This window comes from Macrobrachium nipponense, chromosome 15, assembly GCF_015104395.2.
Source record: "Macrobrachium nipponense isolate FS-2020 chromosome 15, ASM1510439v2, whole genome shotgun sequence".
Classification (NCBI taxonomy): Eukaryota; Metazoa; Arthropoda; class Malacostraca; order Decapoda; family Palaemonidae; genus Macrobrachium; species Macrobrachium nipponense.
The window spans coordinates 79926341-79952025 of NC_087208.1; the positions used below are offsets into that span (position 1 = coordinate 79926341).

The following is a 25685-nucleotide window of genomic DNA, read 5'->3' on the forward strand; positions in this document are numbered from 1 at the left end:
TAAGAAAGATTTGAATTTTTTAAAACTTAAGAACTATAACGAAGTAGGGACTGGGTAACGGAGTTGGAAATACTTACCCCGTCTAAGAGCTGGCTCACCAGATCATAACAGATGGTGCATGTCTCGTGATACCAGACCTGGACCGGGTCCCGTGCGGAGTCGCGCATGGAGCATGGTACCGGCAAACTTCATGTCCACAGGGGTCTTGAAGCGTGGCGGCGCATCCCGATGCTCACAGTTGGTGGTCTGTAAGTGAAAAGACACTAGCATCTTAAAGGCTATGGACAGAAGAACTCCGCTGCATGCCGGAGCTCGGAAAAAAATTGGGCATAACCCCTCCCTTAACGCCTGAATAGGCTATAACCCCGGAGAGATCCGGTGAGGCAGACAAGGGAGGTGGGGATGGTTTAAGGTAGCTTAAGATAAACTTACTAGTTTAACATAACTGATTCTAAACCTATAAAAATCGAACGTACCGGACTAAGTCCAGTGCGTGGCGGAGCATGTCGCGACTTCAGCGCGACGGAGGGGTTAGTAGAGACCAATAAACTGTATGCCTCAGTCCACCCTGCGGGGTGGACTAGCCCCTTTCCACTTGGATGCCGGAGCTCCGGTAAAAAAGGAGCCCCAGTAAGGTAGGAAAGGGCGAGAGGGCACACAGACTCGCGCTAGCAACGGAGCGACTGGAGAAGCGACTTACCTTACCTTACAGACCTTACATCTTGTTCGGGTTGCCCCAGGGTCCCTCAGTGTGAGGCACCTCTAATGTCTACCAGAGAGTTGCTAGTACATCTTCCGGTATATTTTGCATCTTCCAATCTTGGATGGTCTGGGATGCAGTTTAGATATTTGTCGAGCTTATTCTTAAACACATCTACGCTCACTCCTGATATATTCCTCAGATGAGCTGGCAACGCATTGAATAGACGCTGCATTATCGATGCTGGTGCGTAGTGGATTAATGTCCTGTGTGCTTTCCTTATTTTCCTGGTATATTTTTGGGCACTATTAATCTACCTCTGCTTGCTCTTTCTGATATTTTTTAGTTCCATGATATTTTCTGCTATTCCTTCTATCTGTTTCCACTGCCTGAATTATCATGTAGCGTTCTCTTCTCCTTTCCAGACTATATAATTTTAAGAATTGTAGTCTTTCCCAGTAGTCTAGGTCCTTAACTTCTTCTATTCTAGCTGTAAAGGACCTTTGTACACTCTCTATTGTGCAATATCCTTTTGATAGTGTGGGTACCATATCATATTGCAATATTCAAGTGGACTACGAACATATGTTTTTATAAAGCATAATCATGTGTTCAGCTTTTCTTGTTTTGAAGTGCCGTAACAACATTCCCATTTTTGCTTTACATTTTGCCAACAGAGTTGCTATTTGATCATTGCATAACATGTTCCTATTCATCATCACACCAAGGTCTTTAACTGCTTCCTTATTTGTGATGGTCTCATTATTAGGTCCCTTATATGCATATAGCTTTCTTTCTCTGTCTCCATAATTTATTGATTCAAATTTATCAGAGTTAAATACCATCCTATTTACCTCTGCCCAATCATATACTTTGTTAAGGTCTCTTTGTAGAGCGTTCCTATCTTCATCACAAGTAATTTCTCTACTTATTCTTGTGTCATCTGCGAAACTACTCACTACCGAATCCTTAACATTATTGTCTATGTCTTCAATCATAATAACAAACAGTATTGCAGCTAACACCGTACCTTGCGGCACACCGGATATTACCTTGGCTTCATCCGATTTCTCGTCGTTTGCAATAACTATCTGTTTGCTGTTGTGTAAAAATTCTTTTAACCATCTTCCTACTTTATCCACGATATTGTGTTTTCTAATTTTCTTCGCTAATATATTATGGTCTACTTTATCAAAAGCTTTTGCAAAGTCTAAATAAACCACATCTGTTTCATTTCCGCTTTTCATATTTTTGAATATGTTTTCACGGTGGACTAACAGTTGGGTTTGTGTACTTTTTCCGGGTACGAAACCATGTTGTCCTTTATTAAACAAATTATTTTTTATTAAATGTTTCATAATATTTTTCTTCATTACCCTTTCATACACTTTTATTATATGTGATGTTAGACTCACAGGCCTATAATTACTTGCCTCTAGTCTTGATCCACTTTTGAAAGTAGGGGTAAAATACGCTAATTTGTGCTCATCATATATCTTGCCTGTATCTACACTTTGTCTTAATAATATTGCAAGTGGCTTTGCGATAGAATGAACTACTTTCTTTAACAAAATAGCAGGAATTCCATCAGGCCCTGCAGCAGCTCCATTTTTAATTTCATTAATAGCCTGCACAATATCAGCTTCATTAATATCTATGTCAGCTAAATATTCACTATTTTCATCCCTTACTTCTATATCATTATCTTCATTATCTATTCTAGGGGTGAATTCTCTCTTATATCGTTCTGCCAGTATGTTGCAAATTTCCTTTTTTTCATTCGTTAATCTCCCTTCAATTCTCAGAGGGGCCTATTTCTATTCTTCTTTTATTCATCTTCTTCGCATATGAGTATAATAGTTTGGGGTTTTGCTTGATATTTAATAGGGTTTTTTTCTTCCAAGTCCCGTGTTTTTCATTTTCTTTTGATTGTATAATCTTTTTTTCTGCATTTTCTATCTTACTTTTTAGTTCTATAACTTTCCATGCATTTTTTTCTTTTGCAAGACCTTTTTTCCACTTTCTGATTTTCTGGAACAAGATTCTTCTGTCTCTTGGTATGCATGAATGATGTTTTCTTTTCTTCTTCGGTATATATTTTTCCACTATTATCTCCAATATTTTATATAATATCTCCGTATTTACCCTTATGTCATCACTTACGAAAATATGTTTATCCCAATCTTTGTTTAATTCTTCATTAATTTCTGACCATTTTATATTTTACTGTAGAAGTTGTATTTTCCATATCCTTCCCACTTTTTCATTTCTTGCTTATCTCTATTTTCACTTGCTTTGGAATGAACTGTTAATTCTATGACATTATGGTCTGAAATACTCGCATTATAAACTATTATTTCTTTAACATAATTCATCTCGTTCACAAATACTAGGTCTAAAGTATTTTCCTTTCTTGTTGGCAGGTGATTTATTTGTTGAATGTTGTTATTTCTAGTAGCATATCTAATAGCTTTTCAAATTGCCTCTTATCTTCTGCACTACTATTACTCTCTTTTTTATATGTATAAGTACAACCACAATCTCCTATTCGTTCTTTCCATTCTACGAAAGGAAAGTTGAAGTCACCAGAATAGGAGAATAGTCCAGTCTTGTGATTTCTACATATATCAATCCAATTTTTCAATTATTAAGTCAAACTCTTTAGTATTAGGAGGTCTATATATTATTATTGTTCATCAATTTTCAGATTCAAATTCTAACCGCTATTAGTTCACATTCTGAGTTACTATATTTCTCATATCCTTTTGTTTTTTGTCTTTCCCATATATTGCGGTTCCCCCTTGATTCCTATTTTTTCTATCTGATCTATAAGTTTGGAACCCTTTTATTTGATCATCATTCCCAGTCTCTTGGGAATACCAGGTTTCACTTATATTCATTATATCTATTTTCTTTTCATTTTGGGTAGTTCTTCTAAGTACTCTATTTTTCTTTTTGAGTTACTCGTAACTAAACCCTGCGCATTCATCACTATGATGGTTTGCGTGTTTTCTCCTTCATTTAATACTGATAGTAATAAGGATTTTCCCATGTCTCTTTCCTGTTCTGGATGTTGTTTCTTTTTTTCATTTCCAGAAATTCTGACATTAAAAAATCCAACTTTTCCATATTTGATTTGACTTCCTTCATCATAATTATTCATTTTGTGTCTGAATCTGCAATTTTTCTCCGTTTCTGCAATATCCTCTTGCATAATAAATACAGTTATTATCTCTTGAGTAGAATTTCGGAGCTGTGTCTTTGAATTCTTTGGCGGACACCTCGCATATCTCATTGGGTGGTTTGCTTTTCTCTTTTACCTGATATTCTTGATTTCTCTCTTTATTTGTTTCTTTCTTATTTTGGATTTTATTACTTGGTTGGTTATTTATTTGATTATTGATTCATGGCTACAGGGTGCTATATTTGCATTTTTTGTCGAACTTACATCCTTTTCCTTCTTTTAGGTTTTTTACATATTTTTGGATGCAGATCTCTGCAATCATCCCCATATCCATCTAAGTATGCACATTTACCATATATTCATAGTTTTGACATATCTTAGGATGTTTGTAGTAACATCTTTCTCCAAATCTGCAATTCCCTCTTTTCAAAAGGTTGCAGATTTTGTCTTTCTTTGTCTATTTTTTCCTCTTTCCCGTCGTGTATAGATCTGGGTAGAGCCTCTTCGGGATTTGCTTTTCTGTTGTCATATCGTAATTTATTTCTTCGTAGGTATGCTGCTTTATTGCCTCATATGTAGTATCAATGAGTATCTCTGCATCCATACTTTTATCTTGTTCTTTGTTTTCCTTATTTTTTTCGTCTTTCGTCATTTCATTTTTGTTACTTCTCTTCCGTTTTCCTCTTCTTCTTTTTCTTCTTCTTCTTCCTCTTCCCTCTTCTTCTTCATCCTCAACTATTTGTACATTCAATCTTGATTTAATAACATTGTCTATCCATGATAGACATGTTGAACAAAAATTTCTTGTATCTTTTCTCAAATCTTGTATTACCTCAGCACACTGTGGATGGGTCGGAATGTTTGCATGCAGCACATTTTCTGATTAGGTTTTGTGGATTGACTATGCTATACCAAACCTTACACAGTTTTGCATGCTTTTGGCATTCTTTTTCCTAATGCATCAATTAGTATATTCACAAGATTCACCTTATTCATTTTCTTTGTCGGAATATGGTTGGTTTATGTATATTTTCTTTATGAGTCTCTTGACCACTTGGATTTTATTTGGAACTTCTTCAATTATTTTCAAGATGTTTCATTAGATTGTTCCAGTTTGAAGGATTATATCTTTAATATATTCTAGAATGCTTTTGTATCTTTTTGGTTAGGACTGTTGCTGATTTCATAGATGAGAAATGCCAGTTCCCTTCCTGCTACCTCATCGTATTGCGAATCTGCTAGACACGCCAAATTACGCCACCTTTTCCCGCAGTTGGAAACTTACTGCCCATCTTGTTCTGAATTTATAAAGTATTAACACTTGATAAACTAACTTTAGAAAGACTCTTTATCCTACTATTTTCAACACTAATCTTATCACCGATAGTTCACGAACACTTCTAGATATTTGCTCAAATTCTAGTCGTATGTTAAACTTGTGATACTTTTATTATTGTTACTTCACGCGGGTAGGTCTCACCTATAGCAAGAGGCTACTAACGAGAGAGAGGGAAGGGCCAGTCCCCCCCCCCTAGCTATCCGGCCGGACCGAGAAGCTGGGGAGGTCGAGTCCAGTCTGGGTCTGTCTCGTCCCTCTACTCCCTCCGCCTGGGGGGAGAGGGAGGCAGGCTCGGGTGATGCGGAGCGAGCGTGGGCAGACCAACCTCTCCTCCCCCCGGCCCTATGGAAGAGCGGGAGGAGGGAAGATGACTGGACAGGCGTCTGGCTGCTCCGTGATCACGTAGTGACCACGGGGTGGTAACAACAAAACAATGAAACGATAAGGCCTAGAATACACAACCGGCTGATCAGAGAGAAGCTATAAGGAAGCAACCGAACTGAAGAGCGGTAGCGCATGGGCCCTATGGGCCATAACCTAGGCTAGATGAAGCCAGACGCCTACACTAACAAAAACATCATCATAAATTAAATAAAACATGAAAGAAAGAAAACAAAAATAGTAGGATTAAACATCCAGGAGTGTACGACTAACCCAAAGAAAGTCCCACCACTTCAAAGCTAGCCGGGGCCGATACTAAGAGCCGTGGCTAGGGTCTGGATAGAAGGAGACTACGTAAGGCAAAAAGACATGCATGCATGACATAAACCGCGTAGACTGTACCCTAAAACAAATAGGATGACTAAAAATAGAGCGTACTAAAGTAAGGGAAGGTTCTGGGTATGGAAGACCAAGAACGAACCCGCCCACGAGGCAGAACCATGGCTGCCATGCTTCCGACCTAGAGTTCGTATTTATACCTAAAAACGGCAAATACTGGCTCAAGGACGGAAAAAACCAAATAGCAATAAACATTGAGTACTTAACTTAGCTGCTGCGATGGCTGCACGCTCCATGATAAGTAAAAACAATCCAAAAATAAGGACACAAAAACAAAAACACAGAGCAAAAAAGGGGCACGTGTATACAGTGTGCGCTAACTGAAAAGGATGGCCACCAGAGGCGCAGCAGTCGGCAGCATGGGATGGAGTAGTAGTAGCTGCTGCCCACTCTGTGGGTCGGCTCCCCTCTTGTGGGATTTTGTAGTGGGGAGTTTCTATTGGCAAGCGGCTCGTGGGTAGTGGTCTCACTCGCCATAGTGTTCATACCGACACCCTTTGGAGGGTGAGCGAGTCAGTTGTACTGACCTTTTTCTTTATTTATTTCTTCTCTGGTATGTGTTAGTACATTACCCTAGAAATAATAGATTAAAGGATATTTCGCTGGCGACACGAGGCCAATCGCCCAGAAATAGATTTTTTCCTTACGTCAAATCCCTTTTCTGGCCCAGCATCCCAGCTCTTGCTCTTCATTGGCTACCGCTGGCTCCGAGTAGTCGACTGTTCTTCGGATCAGTTCGCCTCCTCCTGGGCTTCTTTTTCTTTTACTAAAAGTGTCTCTTTCTTTTCTTTTACGATGTATTATCAGTGTTCATTTAGGGTGTTAGGCTAGACCTAGGTGCTTTGTGCCATGTGTTGGTACAGGCTGGTTCACGTGGCCCCTCTGTGGTTGTGTTGCTATCGCGGCTTAGGCCACCTACGATCACGTGTCCCTTAGGACCTTACCCTTCCCCTTCCCTCCCTACCATGTGATAGGGAGGGGTCTGGTGGATCTCCTTGGTTGTCACGACAACCACCGTAGCCTACCTCCCTCATCCCTCCGAGGAGGCCAGGAGTTCCGTACCAGCTGGGGTATAGGGCGACCACTTGTCTCGGGTACCGGGTTACCGAGCGGGTAGTAGTAGCGACGGGGGGGGGGGGGGGGGGGGGGTGGGGGGGGGGGGGGGGGGGGGGGGGTAGGCCACCCTCCCCCCCTCTCCCTCGTCCGCCGTGTTCACGCCGGGGACTCATTTTCCTCAGTCCCACCCTTCCCCTACCTTAACGGACGGAGCCTCCGCTGAAGCCGGGAGCCCCTTCGGTTATAGGTCCGCCTGGCTCCGCCAGTGGGCGGGGTGGGAAATTACTAGTGGTCTATTGCTTGCCTACTATATCCTGTTTTTCGCTACCGGAGGAGAGCTCGCTCCTTACCCGGGCACTCCTCTAGTAGCGGACGGAAAGTTTTTATACCTCATTCTATACGGATATACCCTTACTGGTTAACGATGACTTTTGTAGTTTTTTAATTTTATTTTTATGTACTATCTCCGTCGTTCTCCGTCGTGGTTTCATGGCTCCTCACCACTCCTGGTTGGAATCTTTTTCCTGTCTCCGGCGTAAGCTTCAGACCTCCACCAACCGCCTAGCTAACCACACGTATTACGGTGGGGCTCTAGTTTAATCTAACTTACATTCTCCGGCATGCAGCGGAGTATTAGTTAGGCTGTAAGTGTGCACTCTGATACTCATGTATCTCTCCACTTACAGGCTACCAACTGCCAGGTTCCAGGTTGCAACGCTACGTTGTACGACCCCTGCGCCCATGAAAAGTGTAGGACCCACGCCCCATGTGCCACCAACCACAACGGGCTGATCGTTTGGCACCCGGAGGCATGCACCATCTGCTATGACCTCGTGAGTCAGCTTTTGGGTGGGGTAAGTTTACTCCTGGACATTTCTTCGTCTTATCATTCACTAACCCTTAGTTTTAAGCTTCTTTAAACCGTATCTCCGCCGCTAGAAGCTTCATATCGCCTTCTCTTACAGGCTGCCGCCGTGAAGGAAGTCGCTCTGGCAACCCTGAAAGCTGGGGTGGGCGGCTTTGGGAAGAACGCCGCCAAGGGCCAGCCTTATATGCTTGACAAGAAGCTGGCCGTCCAGATCTTCCCCGGAGGCAAGGCGACGGGGTATGTGGACCCCATGTCGGCAGCCCCACTCATAGCTTCTATTCAGCAGGAGGTGCAGCAGGCGTTCGGGTCCGTCTCGACGCAGGAGCCGGTCCCAGATGTGGCCAACCTGGACCTTAATCTCGAGCCTATGGCGGTAGGTGCAGAGGATTTGTTGGTTGAGGTAGGTGTGTCGGGCGCCCAAGGTCTACCCTTGTGCGCTCCTGGATCTTCTTCCCCTGTTCCTTCTTCTTCCTTCCAAGGCTTCACGGGATCTGAGATCCCTGCTCGTTCTCCCGCTCTCTCTGTACCCCCGAAGGTGAAGGGACAGAGAGAACAGAAGACCCTACATAAGACGACTTCTAAGAAGTCGTCGTCTTCTTCAGCTAAGAAGTCTACGACTTCCTACGCAGACGCGGTGAAAACGAAGCCTAGCTCTTCTTATTCAAAGAGCTCTAGAAGCAAGGCTTCTAAGGAGAAGGCTCGCGCTCCGGCCGAGCCAACGCCTTCTCCGGCATCTACCGGATCTACTCCGGTAACTCCTGTTGGGGTGGCGGGACCGAGCTCTTTTGATCCCACCACTTTCTTAGCAGTAGTGATGCAGCAAGTGGGAGAGATGGTTGGCTCTCTTGGTTCCAAGTTTGAGCAAATGTTTGCCCAGCTGTCCAACACGATCAACCAGTCTGGTCAGTCCATCCAAGACCTCTCTAACCGAGTTAGAGAGCATGACGACCGCTTTGCTGGCCTCAATCAGGCCCCTCAGCCAAGCTCCCCTGTAGCAGGTACTGGTCTCTTACAGCTACCTCCTTATGAATCCCTACCAGCCTTCTCTATGGATAATCCATGGAGAGTGGCCGCTTATGCCCCCTTCAAGGACGGCATGATTTCTATCCCGGAGTGTGGAACTCGAAGGATTGAGGACTTCGAGTTTCTACCCTCCGGACTGACTCAGCCTTTCATAGGGTATGCTAGGCTGACCGTAACTGCTCTCAATAGAGAGGATAAGATCTCCCGAGAGACTGTGCTATATAGTAGGGATCATGCACAGAGGGAATGGGTTCACTGCCTGGAGGATTGGGACTGTACCAATACCAAACTCCAGGCATTCAAGAGCCCCTTTACTATCTTCGCCACGGAGGAGGAGGCTTCTCTTCCGTTCGCTACTAAGGTAGTAGAAGCGACTCTACAGGCAGTCCTCAAAGACGAGCCCATGCCACAGTTGAGGGAGGCGGAATCTACATCTCCGCTCTTCCCGTCCTTCGGAGAATTGTGGGAGAACCTACCTGGCCACTTTCTCAGTAGGTAAGCTTGAAGCCAGACTGCGCGATGGATCAGTTTGGCGAGAAGCTCCCGAGACTGCCTGATAGCCTTATTCAGGCAGAGTTCGATGCCCGTACAAGATTTGGGAGGTCTCTTAACTCCCTTATCATTACGGAGATGGCTGCTCTGTCCTATGCTACAGAACCGCTGTTCAAGATACTGGCTAAATCCCAGCTCCAGACGGTTCAAGCCGATGCTTTTGACTTCTTCTTAGCCAGGAGGAACTGCCGAAAGCATGTCTTGCAGGAGGCAACTATCAGGCATGAGCCTAATAGACTCTTAGCTTCCAGCATGTGGGGTGCGGACCTCTTCCCAGAGGCCTCTGTGAATGAGGTGCACCACGAGGCTGCTAGGCTTAACCAGAGCCTTAGAGCCAGATGGGGCATCTCTTCCAAGAGGAAACAAGAGACCGCCCCTGCTGCTGGTAAGAAGTTAAAGAAACGGGTAGGAGATTCCAACCCTATCAAAAACAACAGCAGCAACAGCATTTCGTTCAGGCCGTCCCAGTTACACAACAGGGACAGCCGCAACCTCAAAGCAGACACAGCCCATTCTCCTGTTGTCTCCTCAAAGCCAACCTCGACCTCTTACGCAGTCTCGCCGGCCTTCAATTCGATGTATGAAAGCCAGGCCTACCCAACCTTCAACAGGTTCTCTAGGGGGAGCAGGGCGAGAGGCCACTTTCGCCAGCGTGGCACAGGAAGAGCTGCAAGAGTGGAAAAAACACTTCAGAGGAGGGCGCGGAGGTCAATCCGCTCAACAACAGTGAGGCTCCCCAGGTAGGAGGGAGGCTGTTCCTCTTCCGTCACAGGTGGGGGTTCAGCAAATGGGCACGAGCATTGTGTCCAAAGGATTGGGTTGGAGTTGGATCAAAGATCCTCCTCCAATCAAATCATTCTATCAAGTACCATCAAAGGAGTTGACAGATTATGCGGAGGAACTCCTTCAGAAAGGAGCTATTGCGAGAGTCAAGCATCTAAAATTTCAAATAAGGTCGCTTATTCAGCGTGCAAAAGAAATGGCTCAACAAAAAGAAGGGTAATCTTAGACTTGTCAAAGCTAAACTCTTTCATTCGTTGCGACAAGTTCAAAATGCTCACCATCTCGCAGGAACGGACCTTACTTCCCAGTGGGGCCGTCACAACCTCTATCGATCTTACAGACGCATACTATCATATCCCTATAGCCAGAACACTTCCGTCCATTCCTAGGCTTCAAACTAGGAAATCAGAAGTTCTCATTCAAAGTGATGCCCTTCGGTCTGAATGTTAGCCCCCAGGGTATTCACGAAAATAGCAGAAGTGGTAGTTCAACAGTTGAGAACTCAAGGGATAATGGTAGCAGCATACCTCGACGATTGGTTGATCTGGGCACCAACGGTCGAGGAATGTCTCAAAGCCACGAAGAAGGTAGTACAATTTCTGGAACATCTGGGGTTCCAGATAAACAAAACGAAATCCAGACTCACTCCGGAGTCCTCGTTTTACAGTGGCTAGGAATCCAATGGGATTTGTCTTCCCACAATCTGTCAATTCCAGTGGTCAAAAGAAAAGAAATAGCCAAGTCTGTGAGACAATTTCTCAAATGCAAACAAACATCAAGGAGAAACCAGGAAAGAATCCTAGGTTCTCTTCAGTTTGGCCTCAGTGACAGACATCCTCCTGAAAGCAAGGCTGAAAGATATAAATCGAGTTTGGCGATCGAGAGCAAACGTCAAATCTCGGGACAAGTTGTCAGTAATTCCACAGATCCTTCACAATCAGCTCCGTCCATGGACAAAAGTGAAGAATCTTGCCAAATTGGTACCCCTTCAATATCCCCTTCCAGTGTTAACCATTCACACGGATGCCTCCCTGTCCGGTTGGGGGGGATATTCTCAATTCAAGCAAGTTCAGGGGACTTGGTCAGTTCAGTTCCGCCAGCTCCACATAAACGTTCTGGAAGCAATGGCAGTATTTCTTACCCTGAAGAGACTCCTTCCCCCGAAGAAGTCTCATCTAAGACTAGTTTTGGACAGTGCAGTGGTAGTACATTGCATCAACAGAGGAGGGTCCAAATCCAAACACGGGAATCATGTCATGATAGCCATCTTTGCTCTAGCAGACAAGCACAGATGGCATCTGTCTGCCACTCACGTGGCAGTGGGTAAAGAATGTGATAGCGGACGCTCTGTCCTGTGGTCAGTCCCTCTGGAGTCAGAATGGTCCCTAGACGACAGGTCATTCCAGTGGATATGCCGGAGAGTCCCAGGTCTCCAAGTAGATCTCTTCGCCTCACAAGCGAACCACAAGCTCCCTTGCTATGTGGCCCCCAACCTGTCTATGTATTTCCTCCAGTGAATCTTCTTTTGAAAGTCTTGAGCAAGCTGAGGACTTTCAAGGGACTAGTAGCTCTGATTGCTCCAGACTGGCCAAAACGCAACTGGTATCCTCTGCTTCTGGAATTGGGTCTCCGACCTTAACGGATTCCCAATCCCAAGCTGTCGCAATCAGTACAATTGAGGACTGTGTTCGCTTCCTCAGGAATTCTTCCTCAGGAATTCTTCAGACCCTAACTTTATGGACTTCATGAAGTTTGCGGCTAAAAAAGATGCTAACATTGATCCACAAACATCCTCTTTCTAGAATCAGATAAAAGAGAGTCAACTATTAGACAATATGACTCAGCTGTTAAAAAATTAGCATCCTTCCTGAAAGAATCAAACACTACGACCATGACAGTTAACTTAGCTATATCCTTTTTCAGGTCCTTGTTTGAAAAAGGCTTAGCAGCTAGCACTATTACTACTAATAAATCGGCTTTGAAGAAAATCTTTCAGTTGGGTTTCCAAATAGACCTAACAGAATCTTACTTTACGTCTATTCCCAAAGCCTGTGCTAGACTTAGACCTTCTCAAAGGCCTACTTCAGTTTCATGGTTCTTAAATGATGTCCTCAAACTAGCCTCAGATACTGACAACTCGTCTTGCACATTCATAATGCTTCTTAGAAAGACGTTATTTTTGTTAAGCCTGGCTTCAGGAGCCAGAATTTCAGAACTGTTGGCTCTATCCAGAGATGCGGGTCATGTGGAATTTCTCCCCTCAGGAGAAGTTCTACTTTCTCCGGATCGTAGCTTTTTAGCTAAAAATGAGGATCCCCTTGCAAGGTGGGCTCCTTGGAAAGTCATCCCACTTCCACAAGATCCTTCTCTCTGCCCAGTATCAACTTTAAGAGCCTTTCTATCTCGTACATCCTCTAGATCCTCAGGTTCTCTCTTTATGAGAGAAAAAGGTGGCACTTTATCAGTGAAAGGAATCAGACAACAGATCCTTTACTTCATTAAACAAGCCAACCCTGATTCATTTCCAAAAGCACATGATATCAGAGGAGTAGCCACCTCAATTAATTATATCCAACATATGAATTTTGAGGATCTTAAAAAGTATACTGGATGGAAATCACCGACAGTCTTTAAACGTCATTACCTGAAGTCCTTGGAATCTTTAAAATTTTCAGCAGTAGCAGCGGGAAACATTGTTTCTCCTGATACTGCACAGTAGTTGTAGTATAGATCCAGGTCTCCTTTCTACCTACCCACCCTACAGGACAAGATGTTCATAGATTAAGGATGACCGCTAGGGGCGCTGCTGTCCGTGGCGTCAGTAGTAGTAGTAGTAGCGGCCGCATCACCCTTTAGTATCAGCTCTCTCTGGTGGGGATTTTATGTTGGAAGGTCTAAATGGTAAATGACTCGTGGTAGTGATCCCACTCGCCTCTATTCCCATACCGACACTTCTTTTATAGAGTGAGCGAGTCAGTTTTACTGACATTTTCTTGATTTTATTTTTTTCTCTGGTAATTTTAGATTAATTTTACCTAGAAATAATGATCTTAAGGATATTTCATAGGGCGACACGAGCCAATCACCCAGAAATAGATTTTTCCTACGTCAAAATCCCTTTATTATTCTGAAAGAATTTTATAAGTTGAACATCTGTGGAAAGTTTTAGCCAATACCACCCAGCTGATAAACTTGTACGAAGCCTTTAAAGGTTTCAAATTAGTATTACTCATAGAAATTCACTTCAAACTTGTTTTATAGTTTTGAAAATTGTTTACACTAATCTACTTCGTATATGTGATTTTCAGCTAATGTGGTTGATTTTTGGTGCAAAATACTGATGTGTCAATCTAGTGCATCTTCATTCTGATTTCAACAGTAATTACAAAATTCGTATGCGATAGTATTTAAATAAACAAAATATCCTTTCCTTCATCTTTGTTTAACTGCTGGAAGCCAAAGCTGTCAAATATGTCAGTTTAATGTGATGGGGGAGTGTTGCCATTAGGAGGTCAGTGGATTCTTGTAATTCTCTCTCTCACTTTGTAATGATTCATAAATAATTTCACTCCCTTAAGTACGGACAACTCCTCCTCTCTCTCTCTCTCTCTCTCTCTCTCTCTCTCTCTCTCTCTCTCTTTAGTTCCTCACTGGATGAGTGGTTTAATAGCTCGGCTGCCAATCCTGTGGTCCAAAGTTCGAATCCCGGCTCGGCCAACGCGGACTCAGAGGAATTTATTTCTGGTGATAGAAATTCATTTCTCGATATAGTGTGGTTCAGATCCCACAATAAGCTGTAGGTCCCGTTGCTAGGTGACCAATTGGTTCCTAGCCATGTAAAAATATCTCTAATCCTTCGGGCCAGCCCTAGGAGAGCTGTTAATCTGCTCAGTGGTCTGTAAAACTAAGATATATATACGTACTTAACTTTTCTCTCTCTCATTTGTAGTTAGTAGATAATCTAGTTTTACGTTCACCAACTAGAACTGTAAATGTGCTGTTCTAAAACATAGACTCATAACTAAGAGTTGTATTACCTTGTCCAAATAAAAAGCACTGTTTGTTCATGGAAAGGAATTTCAGAACAAAGACAGATAGACAGAATAAAGTTCTTAAAAACAAAGTTGAGAAGACTTCTTAAAATAGATGGTTGAAAGGGGGAAAGAAGAGAGAAATAGTACATGTAATCTTCATCACTCCTATATCTTTACCATCCGTTTTTGTCTTTTTTTAAGGGTAATGTATTAAGCTAACATGTAAGTGAAATTAAACTAACATTAATTTCATTTAAAATACTTGGGGAACATGATTAGGGTCATATTTAATGTTCTAACTCTAGAAGTAAGCATTTATTAGTATTTTTAGAGACCTGCCAAACGTACACAAAAATTTGATTTGTGCGAGGGGGTCTGGGACCTAACCTCACCTAAGATTGAGGTATTACTGTACCCCAGAACTCCAAGGACATTATGTCATGTACAAGAACTATCTCCACTTGTTACGCAATGCCTCATTATTCACAGCAGAGTTGTTTACAATTGCATCAGCCATAGAAATAATAATTTTGTGATTTTAGTTACTCAATAAGCACTATAAAAGGTATTCAGAGTTACAAACCAAAAAATAATATTGTACAACCAAAAGTTATTACTACTTGATAAGTTAGGTATGTGCATAATAATGAGAAAAATATAGAAATATGTTGGATCCCCACCCATACAGGGATTGAAGGTAAAGAAGAGGCCGCTAAACTAGCCAAAGAAGCAGCCCATATGACAAGATCAAATGTGAACATTATTATTGATGATTATATAAAATATAAAAATATAAAAATTAATAAAATATGTAGAATGAAGAACTTAAAAGTAAAAAATTAAATAAAACTTAGTGTTGGAAAATGGAGTTCTCATACCGAAGAGAGAGAGACAAGTAATTCTGACACATCTCTGAATAGCCCATTCTCATCTAACACTTCTAATGAATAACCCACCTTGGAAAAGTATTAGATATAGAATTTTGTAAATAACTTTTTTTGTAAATTTGCTGTATGTAGTATAATTGAATGAGTGATTGACACTTTTTTTTATTCCCTGTACAGCCTCTGTTATTTTGTATCTGCACTGGGAATTATGTATAACTTTTTTGAAGCTCTTGGTAGATATGTATCAAGAAATTTCATGATAGCTTGAGTTAAGCTGTCCTTTACTGCTACAGGAATTGAAGTTGTACTGGAAATACCTATCACACACAGATTAAGGTTTCACAGTAATATCTGTTGATAGCAAGGATTATTACAAGGGTCTATAAAACTTTTACATTAGTAAAGAAATTATCAGTTGAATTAAACTAGTGAAAGTGGACAATTACTAGTAGGTAGTAGGTGTTATAAGTGGATCTCCACTGTTACTGTCATAAGTTTTGTATTTTCATGTATAAGTAGTTGTTAGTTTTGGCTACAAGAACAACATTGAGAAACTGAGGCTGTAAAATTATACAGTGGTACCCCGGCATTTGTGGGGGATGCGTACCAGACCCCCCCGTGAGTACTTAGAACCCACGAATAGTTGGAACCCCTATGAAAAGGCTTAAAATGGTCTATCTTGTTAGTTAATACTCAAGAAAAACCCACTAAATATTTTTTATACCTGTTTTTTTAATAGTTTTTATCACAAAAAGTGCATTTTATGATGAAATTGATAGAAAAACCAGGAATTTGTGGAAATTTCTCATGGAAAATACTGCGAATAGGCAACTTTCCCACAAATAATAGGGGGATAGGTTGCATGAGTCCCCGAATCTGGAGAATGTCAATATGGGGGACCCACTGTTGTATGCAAGTCATAAGACAAATGTTTTAAAAACTTAAATATTTTTTTATATAAAAACATGTCTTACTGTTTTCCTAAGCATTTGTCAGCTGATCCCAGAACTGATTTCATCAAGTAAATTTCCCTCAGCAAATTTGAATATTCAGTAAATAACCTGAGCTTGAAGCAAGATATGAGTCTGTTAAATGTATTAATCTTATCCCTGAATCAGAGGTAGTATTTGAATAACTCTTGGGGTACATCTCCTTCATTTGCTATAGGAAAGCAGTAGGTCATGTTTTAATGTAAATAATATGTCCGTTTTTAAAATATTTCTCTTATGACTTGCATTCTATATTTTCACAGCCTCAGTTTCTCAATGTTGTTCTTGTAGATTAACCAAAGTTAAACTTTCAGTAATGGGAAAGAACTGCCAAGTGGGTTGCTTGCTAGCAGTAGTCAACCCATGATATAAATGTGAATGGCTATTGTGAATGGTCATGGAACTCCTTTCAAGGGCTGTTTAGGATTCTTGTTGGGTGATTTGTATTGATGAAACAACTTTATATGAAATTTATTTTTCTGTTCATTTTATTTGCACAGCCTCCAGGATATACTGCCGTCCAACCTGGTACCCAGTCAATTGTGAACTCAACTCAGCCCCCATCTGCACCAGATCCAACCATGTCGCTCTTGTTTTCAGAAATGAGAGCACAAAATACAGAGCTCAAAATATCTGTTTCAAAAATGTCTGACAAGATAGATGGCTTAACTAGTAAGGTATAGTGAGACATTTGTATAATTTCATTATTCCAGAAGATGATGCAGTTAAGACAATTTGCATAGATATTTTTTTTTATATATCATTAAGTTTTTTAAGTCAAAGGTCATTGAAAGTAGGAAGGTATTTATTTGATCTCTGTGCACATTTTCAGATTGAGAAAATGGAACTGCAGCAGAGGCAACCGGAAGGTGTAAATGCTCACTCAGCCATAGTACCTGCTGGTGTAAGAAACTTCCAGTTTAATCTCCCTCCCCATAGCAGTGCTGTTGATGCACAGACAATCTTAGCACAAATAACCACATTAGTCAGTGATAATGAGAGTATGAAGGTGACACTAGAGGAGAAAGAAAAGAAAATAAATTCTTTGAATGAATCAGTGACTCAGTTACTTCAGAAGAATCAAAAGTAAGTGAATGTTCATAATCAGAATAAAGACATGCAGAAGGAAGTATGAAGTGAATTTAATGCAAAATATTATTTATAATAACAAATTTACTACCATGCTGTGAAAAATTTTGTTGAATGGTCATCATGACTGTCGTTTCTAATATGTACCACATCCTCCATATGTAGCATGTAACAGGCTTGACTTTGGAATTGAAGTGATCAGTATGACTTAAATTTCAGGCTTTTGGAGGACAAGACAGATCTTTTGATAGCTAAACAAGGTGCTGAGCAAACTGTCAGCCTTTCAGAAGTACTTCAGTTACGCGAAGAAAAAGCTGCTATCAGTGGACAACTAGAAGTTAGTCAAGGCCAGTTAACGGTTGCAAAGGTAAGTGTGATAATTTCTTCTAAGCAGATTATTGCCCATAAGAAGTCTACCAATTTTGCATAAAAAATTCAAGCTTATAGTTTTCCTTGTAAGTGTCATAAGGCTGTTTACCTTAGTGTTAAAATCGAATGTAAGCAGTTTTGTTTTAAGCTTGTGAGGTTTATTTCCTTAACCTGAGGACTGCAAGCACTGGGTCTGGTTGTCTTGAATTAAAACCCATCCTTTCTTACTCTTTGGTTGACAACCTTGGTATGGTATAGGATTATGGAATTCACTGCTCTTTTAACATTATGGAGGGTTGAGTATGACAGCTTGGTGCCCCACATTTAAAGCTAGAGTACCCTATGTGGTTGAGCGAGGGGAAATTCTTATGTCAAATCCCTGGGCAGCTACCACTGTGGGTAACAATATTGCTCCTCCCCCAGTTGGGCCTCCCCGTTGAGAGGAACCTCATCCTGGATGAAATTTATATTATTCATTTTATGAATATAGATCCTAATCTCCCTACGGCTTCTGGCACGGCTGTGGACTGTTTAAGGGGGCCGGCCGGCTAATGCCATTTTTTAAGGACAGGACTTTGATATTCATACCACTTAATAAGGTGACTTGGGACATCTCCAAACCGCATATGATTTTCGCCTCTGACCTTCGGTTTTGTGACGCCAGGCCGATTTATCCCGAAAATAACCATTTTTCAAATTCTATCTCCTCCCTTGATATTTAATATTAAGACCTGGGATTACTACCATATCAAATGGAGAGTTTTTTTTCTAAAAGTAATTTTTTTGCTAGATATGAATTTTTCAATATGGTAAAAAAATAAACACTATAAATCAGGAGAAAAAAATTATAAAAAAAAAGACGAAACAAAAATTGGAAAAAAGGGCTCTATTTGATTGTTCTTTAATGTCTTTCTGAGTTATATACCAAATTCCAATGTTATAGCTTTAAAACTAAGTGAGAAGATAGATTTTGAAGGTCAATAAGTATAGTTTTGAGATACGGGCGTTCAAAGTTTTCCTTCGTATTTCTATAAAGACAATGCTAATAAATAATGATTATTATGAGTGTATATCTCTTTTTTGTGTATTAATAAACCAAAACTATTTTATTTATCATAATTTAATCATAAATGATGATCCCTTTGCTCATATATCGCAGCCTGGGGCACTGCTTGAGGCAAGATGGGGCACTCCTTCCTATGCAATTCTCTCTCCCCTTCACTAACTCGGCTTATTACTGCGAATTTTCTTCTTCTGTATGTTAGCGAGATGTTTTCCTTGTATTTTCCTCTTTGGCATGATGAAATTCTTGCCCGAAACAAAGATAAACAATCGTAAATGCAAGAGAATGTCAGAGGTGAAACTCGAAGGTGTACTCTTTTTTTACAAAGACAATTTAATAAATCATGATTATTATGAATTTCATATTCCATTTTGGGTATTAAAAAACTAAAACTTTGTTATTTATCATAAATGAAGATCTCTTTGCTCAATGATCGTAGCCTTGGGCACAGTGTGACGTGTGCTGTCAGGCAAGACGGGGGCGTTACTAAGCAACCCTTACTACGCAACCCTCCCCTCTCTCTTCACTAACTACGCATATATTATGATATTCTGTAATAATACTAGAGCGATTTTTCTTCGTCTGTATGTTAGCGAGATGTTTTCCTTGTCTTTTCCTCATTGGCATGATGAAATTCTTGCCGAAACATACATAAACGCAAGCGAATGTCAGAGGTGAAATGGAACGTGTAGACCACATGATGTCTGTGATCGCACTAATTCATGACTGGACTTGGTAGCTGAGCCTGAAGTCTCCTTCTCGACTCGGGGAATGTCTACAGATGCCATTTCTCTCAATTTCTTTGACAATAATTATCAAAATTTACGATAATAGAAGAAATATTGCATTTTCTTTTACAGATCAATGTTTTAGGCTTATTGAGTTACGTTAACTAATTACCCTGTAACTACGAAAGTAAGAGGAATTTTGACGAAATATTTCGTATACGTATTCTCAATTGCCATATGAAGCTCCATGAATTTTTTCATGACTTTGCATTTTTCACCCTATACCACCATATATAGGGGTTCCGGCCGGCCCCCTTAAGGAAAGCTCAAATTACAGAAGTCAAAGAAAGTGGCAAAAAAACAATACCATTTAGTAAACCTAAAATGTATATGTACCAACATGACCCAGCCTTGACTCACTTCAACTCCCTCTTTGGGAGTGGAAGTTGGTCAAGGTTTCTAACCGTAGAAACAGACCAAAGAATATAGATTCAATTTGGAAAATTATATTTAGCAGATATTCTATGGCAGAAATGTCATTTAGGCAGCTAAGAGAACAGACATGGCTTATAGAAGCCTCAAGAGAAAGTCAGTTTGAAGATTATTTGTCAATAAAAAAATAATAACGAGCTAATTAAAAAGAATATACTATTAGACTCACTTAAAAAGAGATACCAAAAGGTACAGGATTGTTAACTATATGCTCTGCCAGGTAAAAAAAAAAATGACAAAAATAAAGTTTAAAGGTTAAGATATACCTCAGAAAACAGAAATTTTAGGTTAAACTACAGAAATATGTAAGGCCACATGCCCGAAAACCTTTAAAGTGTCAAAATTGTAGTAAATATGGTCATGTAAAGAAATATTGTCAAAATGAACCTGTGTGCTCATATTGTGGATCTGAAGAACATGCCACACAATGGAAAGCAGTGAAACAAAGTGTATAAACTGTGGACAAGACCATCATGCAAGGTCCAAAGAATGTATGTATGCACCCCTGTATATATACAATGAAGAATTTGAAATATTGCAAGAAATACTTCAGATGTCTATCTATTAAAGATGCTAAATTAGTATTGAAATTGAGAGAAATTCAAGATCCACCTAAGAAATAGACATATTCTTCAATAACGAACCAGTAATGAAAGAAAAAACGCATTCAGAGAGAAGTTACGGAGTGCAGAAAAAAGGGACTTTGACAAAGGAAAAATCTATTTCTGGGCGAAGACCTGTGTCGCCCGGTGAAATGATCCTGTAGGTCGCATTTCTAAGTATAAATAGATTCTAAATATACCAGAGAAAAAGCTAAAATGGAATGCTGAAGTTACTACCTTCAGCTCGATCACCCAAGGGTGTCGGTATAAGCACTGGGGCGAGTGGAGGCCACTATCACAGGACTTCTGCCAGTTAGAAGATTCCTTTCAAAGTCCCTCCCACGGCGAGAGCCATTACAAAGACTACCCCTAGCACCTTCCGCTCGCTACTACTACTACCGAAACCCGGCATCTTCATTCCTGGAATACGCACCCAAGCTTGGACTGGCTACAGGTGGGGATCAGGAAAAGAAAGAGGGCCGGGTTCACCGGGAGACACAGGTCTTCCCCCAGAAATAGATTTTTCCTTCGTCAAAATCCCTTTTCTGGGTTTGACCTGTGTCTGCCGGTGGAATAGTATCAGAGAATTGCCATACAAGCTTGAAAGATACCAGACAAAATGCATAAAAGGAATAATGAAACTTAAAGTTCACTAAAGAATAAATTTAATGAGCCGTACAAGAAACGGACAAACTTAGCTGAATTCTTAAAATTAAGACTTAAATTAGGACTTAATGAATAGTAATAAAGTAATAATACAATGGAATGGCATCTGAAGCAATATGATATATACATAGAAGTATGTACAAAACAGGTAAGGAATACAAAAGGTGGGTCCCAATGCTATATACAAGTCCGGCGACGGAATGGCAAGCAAACCAGCCCGGCACCGGGGTGGGGGGGAAGATTGGTAGGGGATATGAGCGAGGCAGGTAGGAAGGAGTGAGTATCAAGGAAGAAAGGGCTAAGCAGAACGAGCAATAGAATAGAGTTTTAGGACTTGGTCATTCGGGGGAGACTATGCTCCCTGTGGCCACTGCTGAGAATTTAAGGGCCTCTAGGTTCTTGAGATAGTGGCGTTTAAATACTGCCGGAGATTTCCAACCCATATATTTCTTCAGGTCCTCGAAGTTCATATTGTGAAAATAGTTAATCGAGGTAGCCACTGCTCGGATATCATGGACGTGCGGAACTGAATCCGGATTGGCTTGTTTAATAAAATAAAGGATTTGTTGTCTAATACCTTTCAGATAGGATTTAAGGGTGACGACAGGACACAATGATGTGTCTTGTGTAAGAGGAACAATTTTCCATGGAGCCCACCTGTTTTGTGGGTCTTCATTCTTGGCCAGGAATTTCCGATCCGGGGATAGTAGCACTTCACCCCACGGGAGGAATTCGACATGGTTTGGGTCTTTAGAGAGAGCCGAGAGTTCAGATATTCTGGCGCCTGACGCCAGGCTCATTAAAAATAAAGATTTCCTGAGAAGGGTTATATATGAGCATGAATCATTATCAGTGTCTGAGGCTAATCTAAGTACATCATTTAAAAACCAGGAGACTGTTTGACGGCGGTCTACTGGTCTCAGGCGGGCACATGCTCGCGGGATAGAAGAGAAGTACGAATCCGACAAATCAATACTAAAGCCAAGCTGAAAAATCTTCCTTAAGGCAGATTTGATTGTAGTAATGGTACCAGCAGCTAGGCCTTTCTTGAATAGAGTTCTAAAGAATGAAATCGCCAGATTCTTAGTCATCTTTTGGGCATCAGATTCTTTTAGGAAGATGGCCAATTTCTTCACTGCTGAATCATACTGTCTGAGCGTTGACACTCTTTTATCTGATTCTATGAACAGGATGTTTAGTGGATCGATACTAGCGTCCTTTTGGGCCGCAAACTTCATGAAGTCCATAAAGTTAGGGCACTCAGAATTCTTGAGGAAGCTGACACAGTCCGAGTTTGTACTACTTGAGACAGTTCTGGACAGGGGATCCGTCTGGGACGGAGATTCAATTATAGCAGAAGAGGAAACCAATTGCTCTTCGGCCAGTTGGTGCAACCAATGCTACCGGTCCCGTGAAGATCTTAGCTTGTGCAGGACTTTCATCAGAAGATTTATTGGTGGGAACAGGTAAATTTTCTGCCAACCGTTCCAGTCTATGGACATCGCATCTGTGGCGTGAGCTAGAGGGTCCAGGTTGGGAGCCACAAACACGGGAGTTTGTGATTGGACTCAGTGGCGAGCAGGTCTACTTGAAGGCCCGGGATTTGATTGCAAATCCAGCGGAATGACTTCATGTCCAGTGACCACTCCGACTCCAGCAGAGTCGTCCTGGATAGTGAGTCTGCGATGACATTTCTTACTCTTGCCAGGTGAGTGGCTGACAGTGCCAACGATTTTTCGTTGCTAACGAGAAAATCGCACTCATTACGTGATTTACTTTGCTCAACCCAGAGCCGCCTCTGTTTATGCAATGGACTACTACTGTGCTGTCCGAGACTAACCTTATATGAACGTTTTTGGCTGGAGCCAGGCGTTTTAGAGTCAGAAAAATGGCTATTGTTTCTAGGACATTGATGTGGAACTGGCGGAACATCTCCGACCATGTTCCTTGAACTTTCTTGTATTGTGAGTAACCTCCCCAACCGCTCAGAGAGGCTCCGGCGTTCCGTCTATGGACGGAGCCTTTTCGTTAATATCGGCGGAATTAGAGAGACCTTGTCCCTGAATTTGACGTTGGCTCTCTTTCGCCAGACTCGATTGACATCCTTCAGTTTGGCTTTCAACAGGACGTCCATTATCGAGGCAAACTGCAGCGAACCTAGAATTCTCTCTTGGGTACGACGAGAGAGATAGTTTGTGCGAGTTTAGGTCCCATTGGAGGATTCCCAGCCGTTGAAAGCGGGAAGCCGGAACGAGCCGAGATTTTTCCTTGTTTATCTGGAAACCCAGATATTCTAGGAATTCTATCACTTTGGCTGTTGCTTTGCGACACTCCTCGTCGTTGGTTGCCCAAATGAGCCAGTCGTCTAGGTAAGCTACTAACATTACCCATCGAGTTCTTAGCTCTTGAACTAGCGTCTCTCCTAATTTGGTGAATGTTGAGCCCGAATGGCATGACTGAATGAGTAAGCCTGTTTTCCTAGTTTGAAGCCTAGGTACGGAGAGAAATTTCTTGCTATCGGAACATGATAGTAAGCGTCTGTAAGATCTATAGAGGTGGTGACGGCCCCACGGGAAAGTAAGGTCCACACCTGCGAGACGGACAGCATGCGGAACTTGTCGCATTGAATGCATGAGTTGAGACAGGACAAGTCCAGAATCACTCTTAGTTTGTCCGAGTCCTTTTTTGGTACACTGAACAGACGTCCTTGAAACTTTAGGCATTTGACTTTCTTTATAGCCTTCTTTTGGAGGAGATCTTTGGCATAGTCTAGTAGGTCCGTCGTTGGAGTCTGGTGAAAACTGACTGATGGAGGAGGCCCTTTCTCCCATTTCTACCCTAGACCTTTCGAAATAATGCTGTGGGCCCACGGACTGAAGGTCCAATGGTCCCAGAAGAGATATAATCTCCCGCCCACCTGCGGACTCTCACTGGTTGGCTGCAGGTCTGCTTCCTCTGCCGCCTCTGAAGCCCCTGCCTCTAGAGCCACCTCGCTGCCGGAAGCCACCTCTGGCTCTGCTACTTCCGGCGTGCCTACTGTAGCCGCGAAATGCTCCTCGTGACTCGTAGGAGGTGTTGAAGGCTGGGGAAGCTACCAAGGTTGTTGAGGTTGAGGGTTGCTGAGCTGCCGGAGTTTGGACTAAAACATACTGCTGCTGCGGTTGAGCCTTGGATGTCGAAGGCTTACCGACCTAGGAAACCGGGACCGCCTGGACAACCGTCTGAGGATGAGAGGGCTGGTAAGGATGGAATTTCCTTGGCCTCTTCCTAGGTCTGGATTGGGGTCCGGGGTTATCAAACTTCCTTTTCAAAGGAAGTCCCCAACGGACACAAAGACTCTGGTTGGCTCTAGCTGCCTCATTGAAGACGTTGTTGACCGCGTCTTCAAGGAACAGGTTGGCGCCCCAGATTGAAGCCTTTATAAGCTTGTTTGGCTCGTGCCTTATGGAAGCATTCGCGAAGACATGCTTCCTGCAGGCTCGTCTAGCCACAATAAAGTCATACTGATCCGACTGGAAGGTCTGTAATAGAGACTTCGTGTGGACCCAGAAAAGAGCCTCATCGGCGAACGTCGTAGAGATCAACTCCGCCGAGGTGACTGAGTTGATCGACCTGCTCAGTCTATATCTCGCTTCGAATTTCACTTTGACCAAGAGGTCAGGAATTCTAGGTAGCTTCTCTGTGAACAGGGTGGAGGCACACTCAGGGTCGAGTTTGTCCAAAACCCTACATCTGCGGGGAAGAGTAAGGAGGTAGCCTCAGTCTCTTTTAATAGAGGTAAGGGCTTATCCTCTACCGCTGCTTGTAGAGTCAATTCCGCGACTTTTGATGTGCAAGGCGACGGAACTCCTTGCGGGGTCACAAACATTGTGAAGCAACTTTTATGGGGCGTTAGCTTAGTATTAACGCATTCCCAATCTGTAAGGGTGCGGACCCATACAGCTTGGGCCTGGTCCCTAGGGTAGATAACGGTCTCTTTCGGAACCTTGTCTACCCTGACTAGCTCGTCTTCTGTTAGTCTAGCATATCCCAGAAACGGAAACTGGAGGCCCTCCGGGAAGAACTCGAAGTCTTCTACCGGTCGGATTCTGCAACCTTCAATTGTCAGTTTCCCATCCGAATACGGGGCATGCAAAGCTAACCGCCATGGGTTATTGTTGTCAAATGGCGGAAGCTTTGATGCATCTGGTACTGTCACGGTCTGTGCCGTGGTCCCGGACTGGAGGATTCCGGATACCAATTACTCCTGGGCTCTGATCCTCTGGGTCAGGGACAGTATTGATTGACCCAAGGTCTCCAGGCCCGAAGCGAGTCGAGTGGACACCGACTCAAGCTTATTATCTACCACTTCGCTCATCATCTCCATGAGAAGATTAGCGAATGCCTCCTGATCAAAGCCGGACTCCGTCGGCTTGGTTCTGGAGGTCTTGACTCTCGACCCCTTGGGATGGGGAGAAGCCTTGGAAGAGGGAGGCTTAGAA

The 25685-nt window shown here is 42.2% G+C and overlaps 1 protein-coding gene across 1 annotated transcript in view; it reads left to right on the plus strand.

Annotated features, from left to right (window-relative positions):
• Positions 1 to 25685, plus strand: part of LOC135226729 (uncharacterized) — a 149911-nt gene that overhangs the window by 37829 nt on the left and 86397 nt on the right. Inside the window, exons 3-5 of the mRNA XM_064266438.1 lie at positions 16696 to 16872; positions 17028 to 17281; positions 17504 to 17651. Coding sequence (XP_064122508.1) covers positions 16696 to 16872; positions 17028 to 17281; positions 17504 to 17651 — 579 coding nt within the window. The remainder of the gene's footprint in view (positions 1 to 16695; positions 16873 to 17027; positions 17282 to 17503; positions 17652 to 25685) is intronic.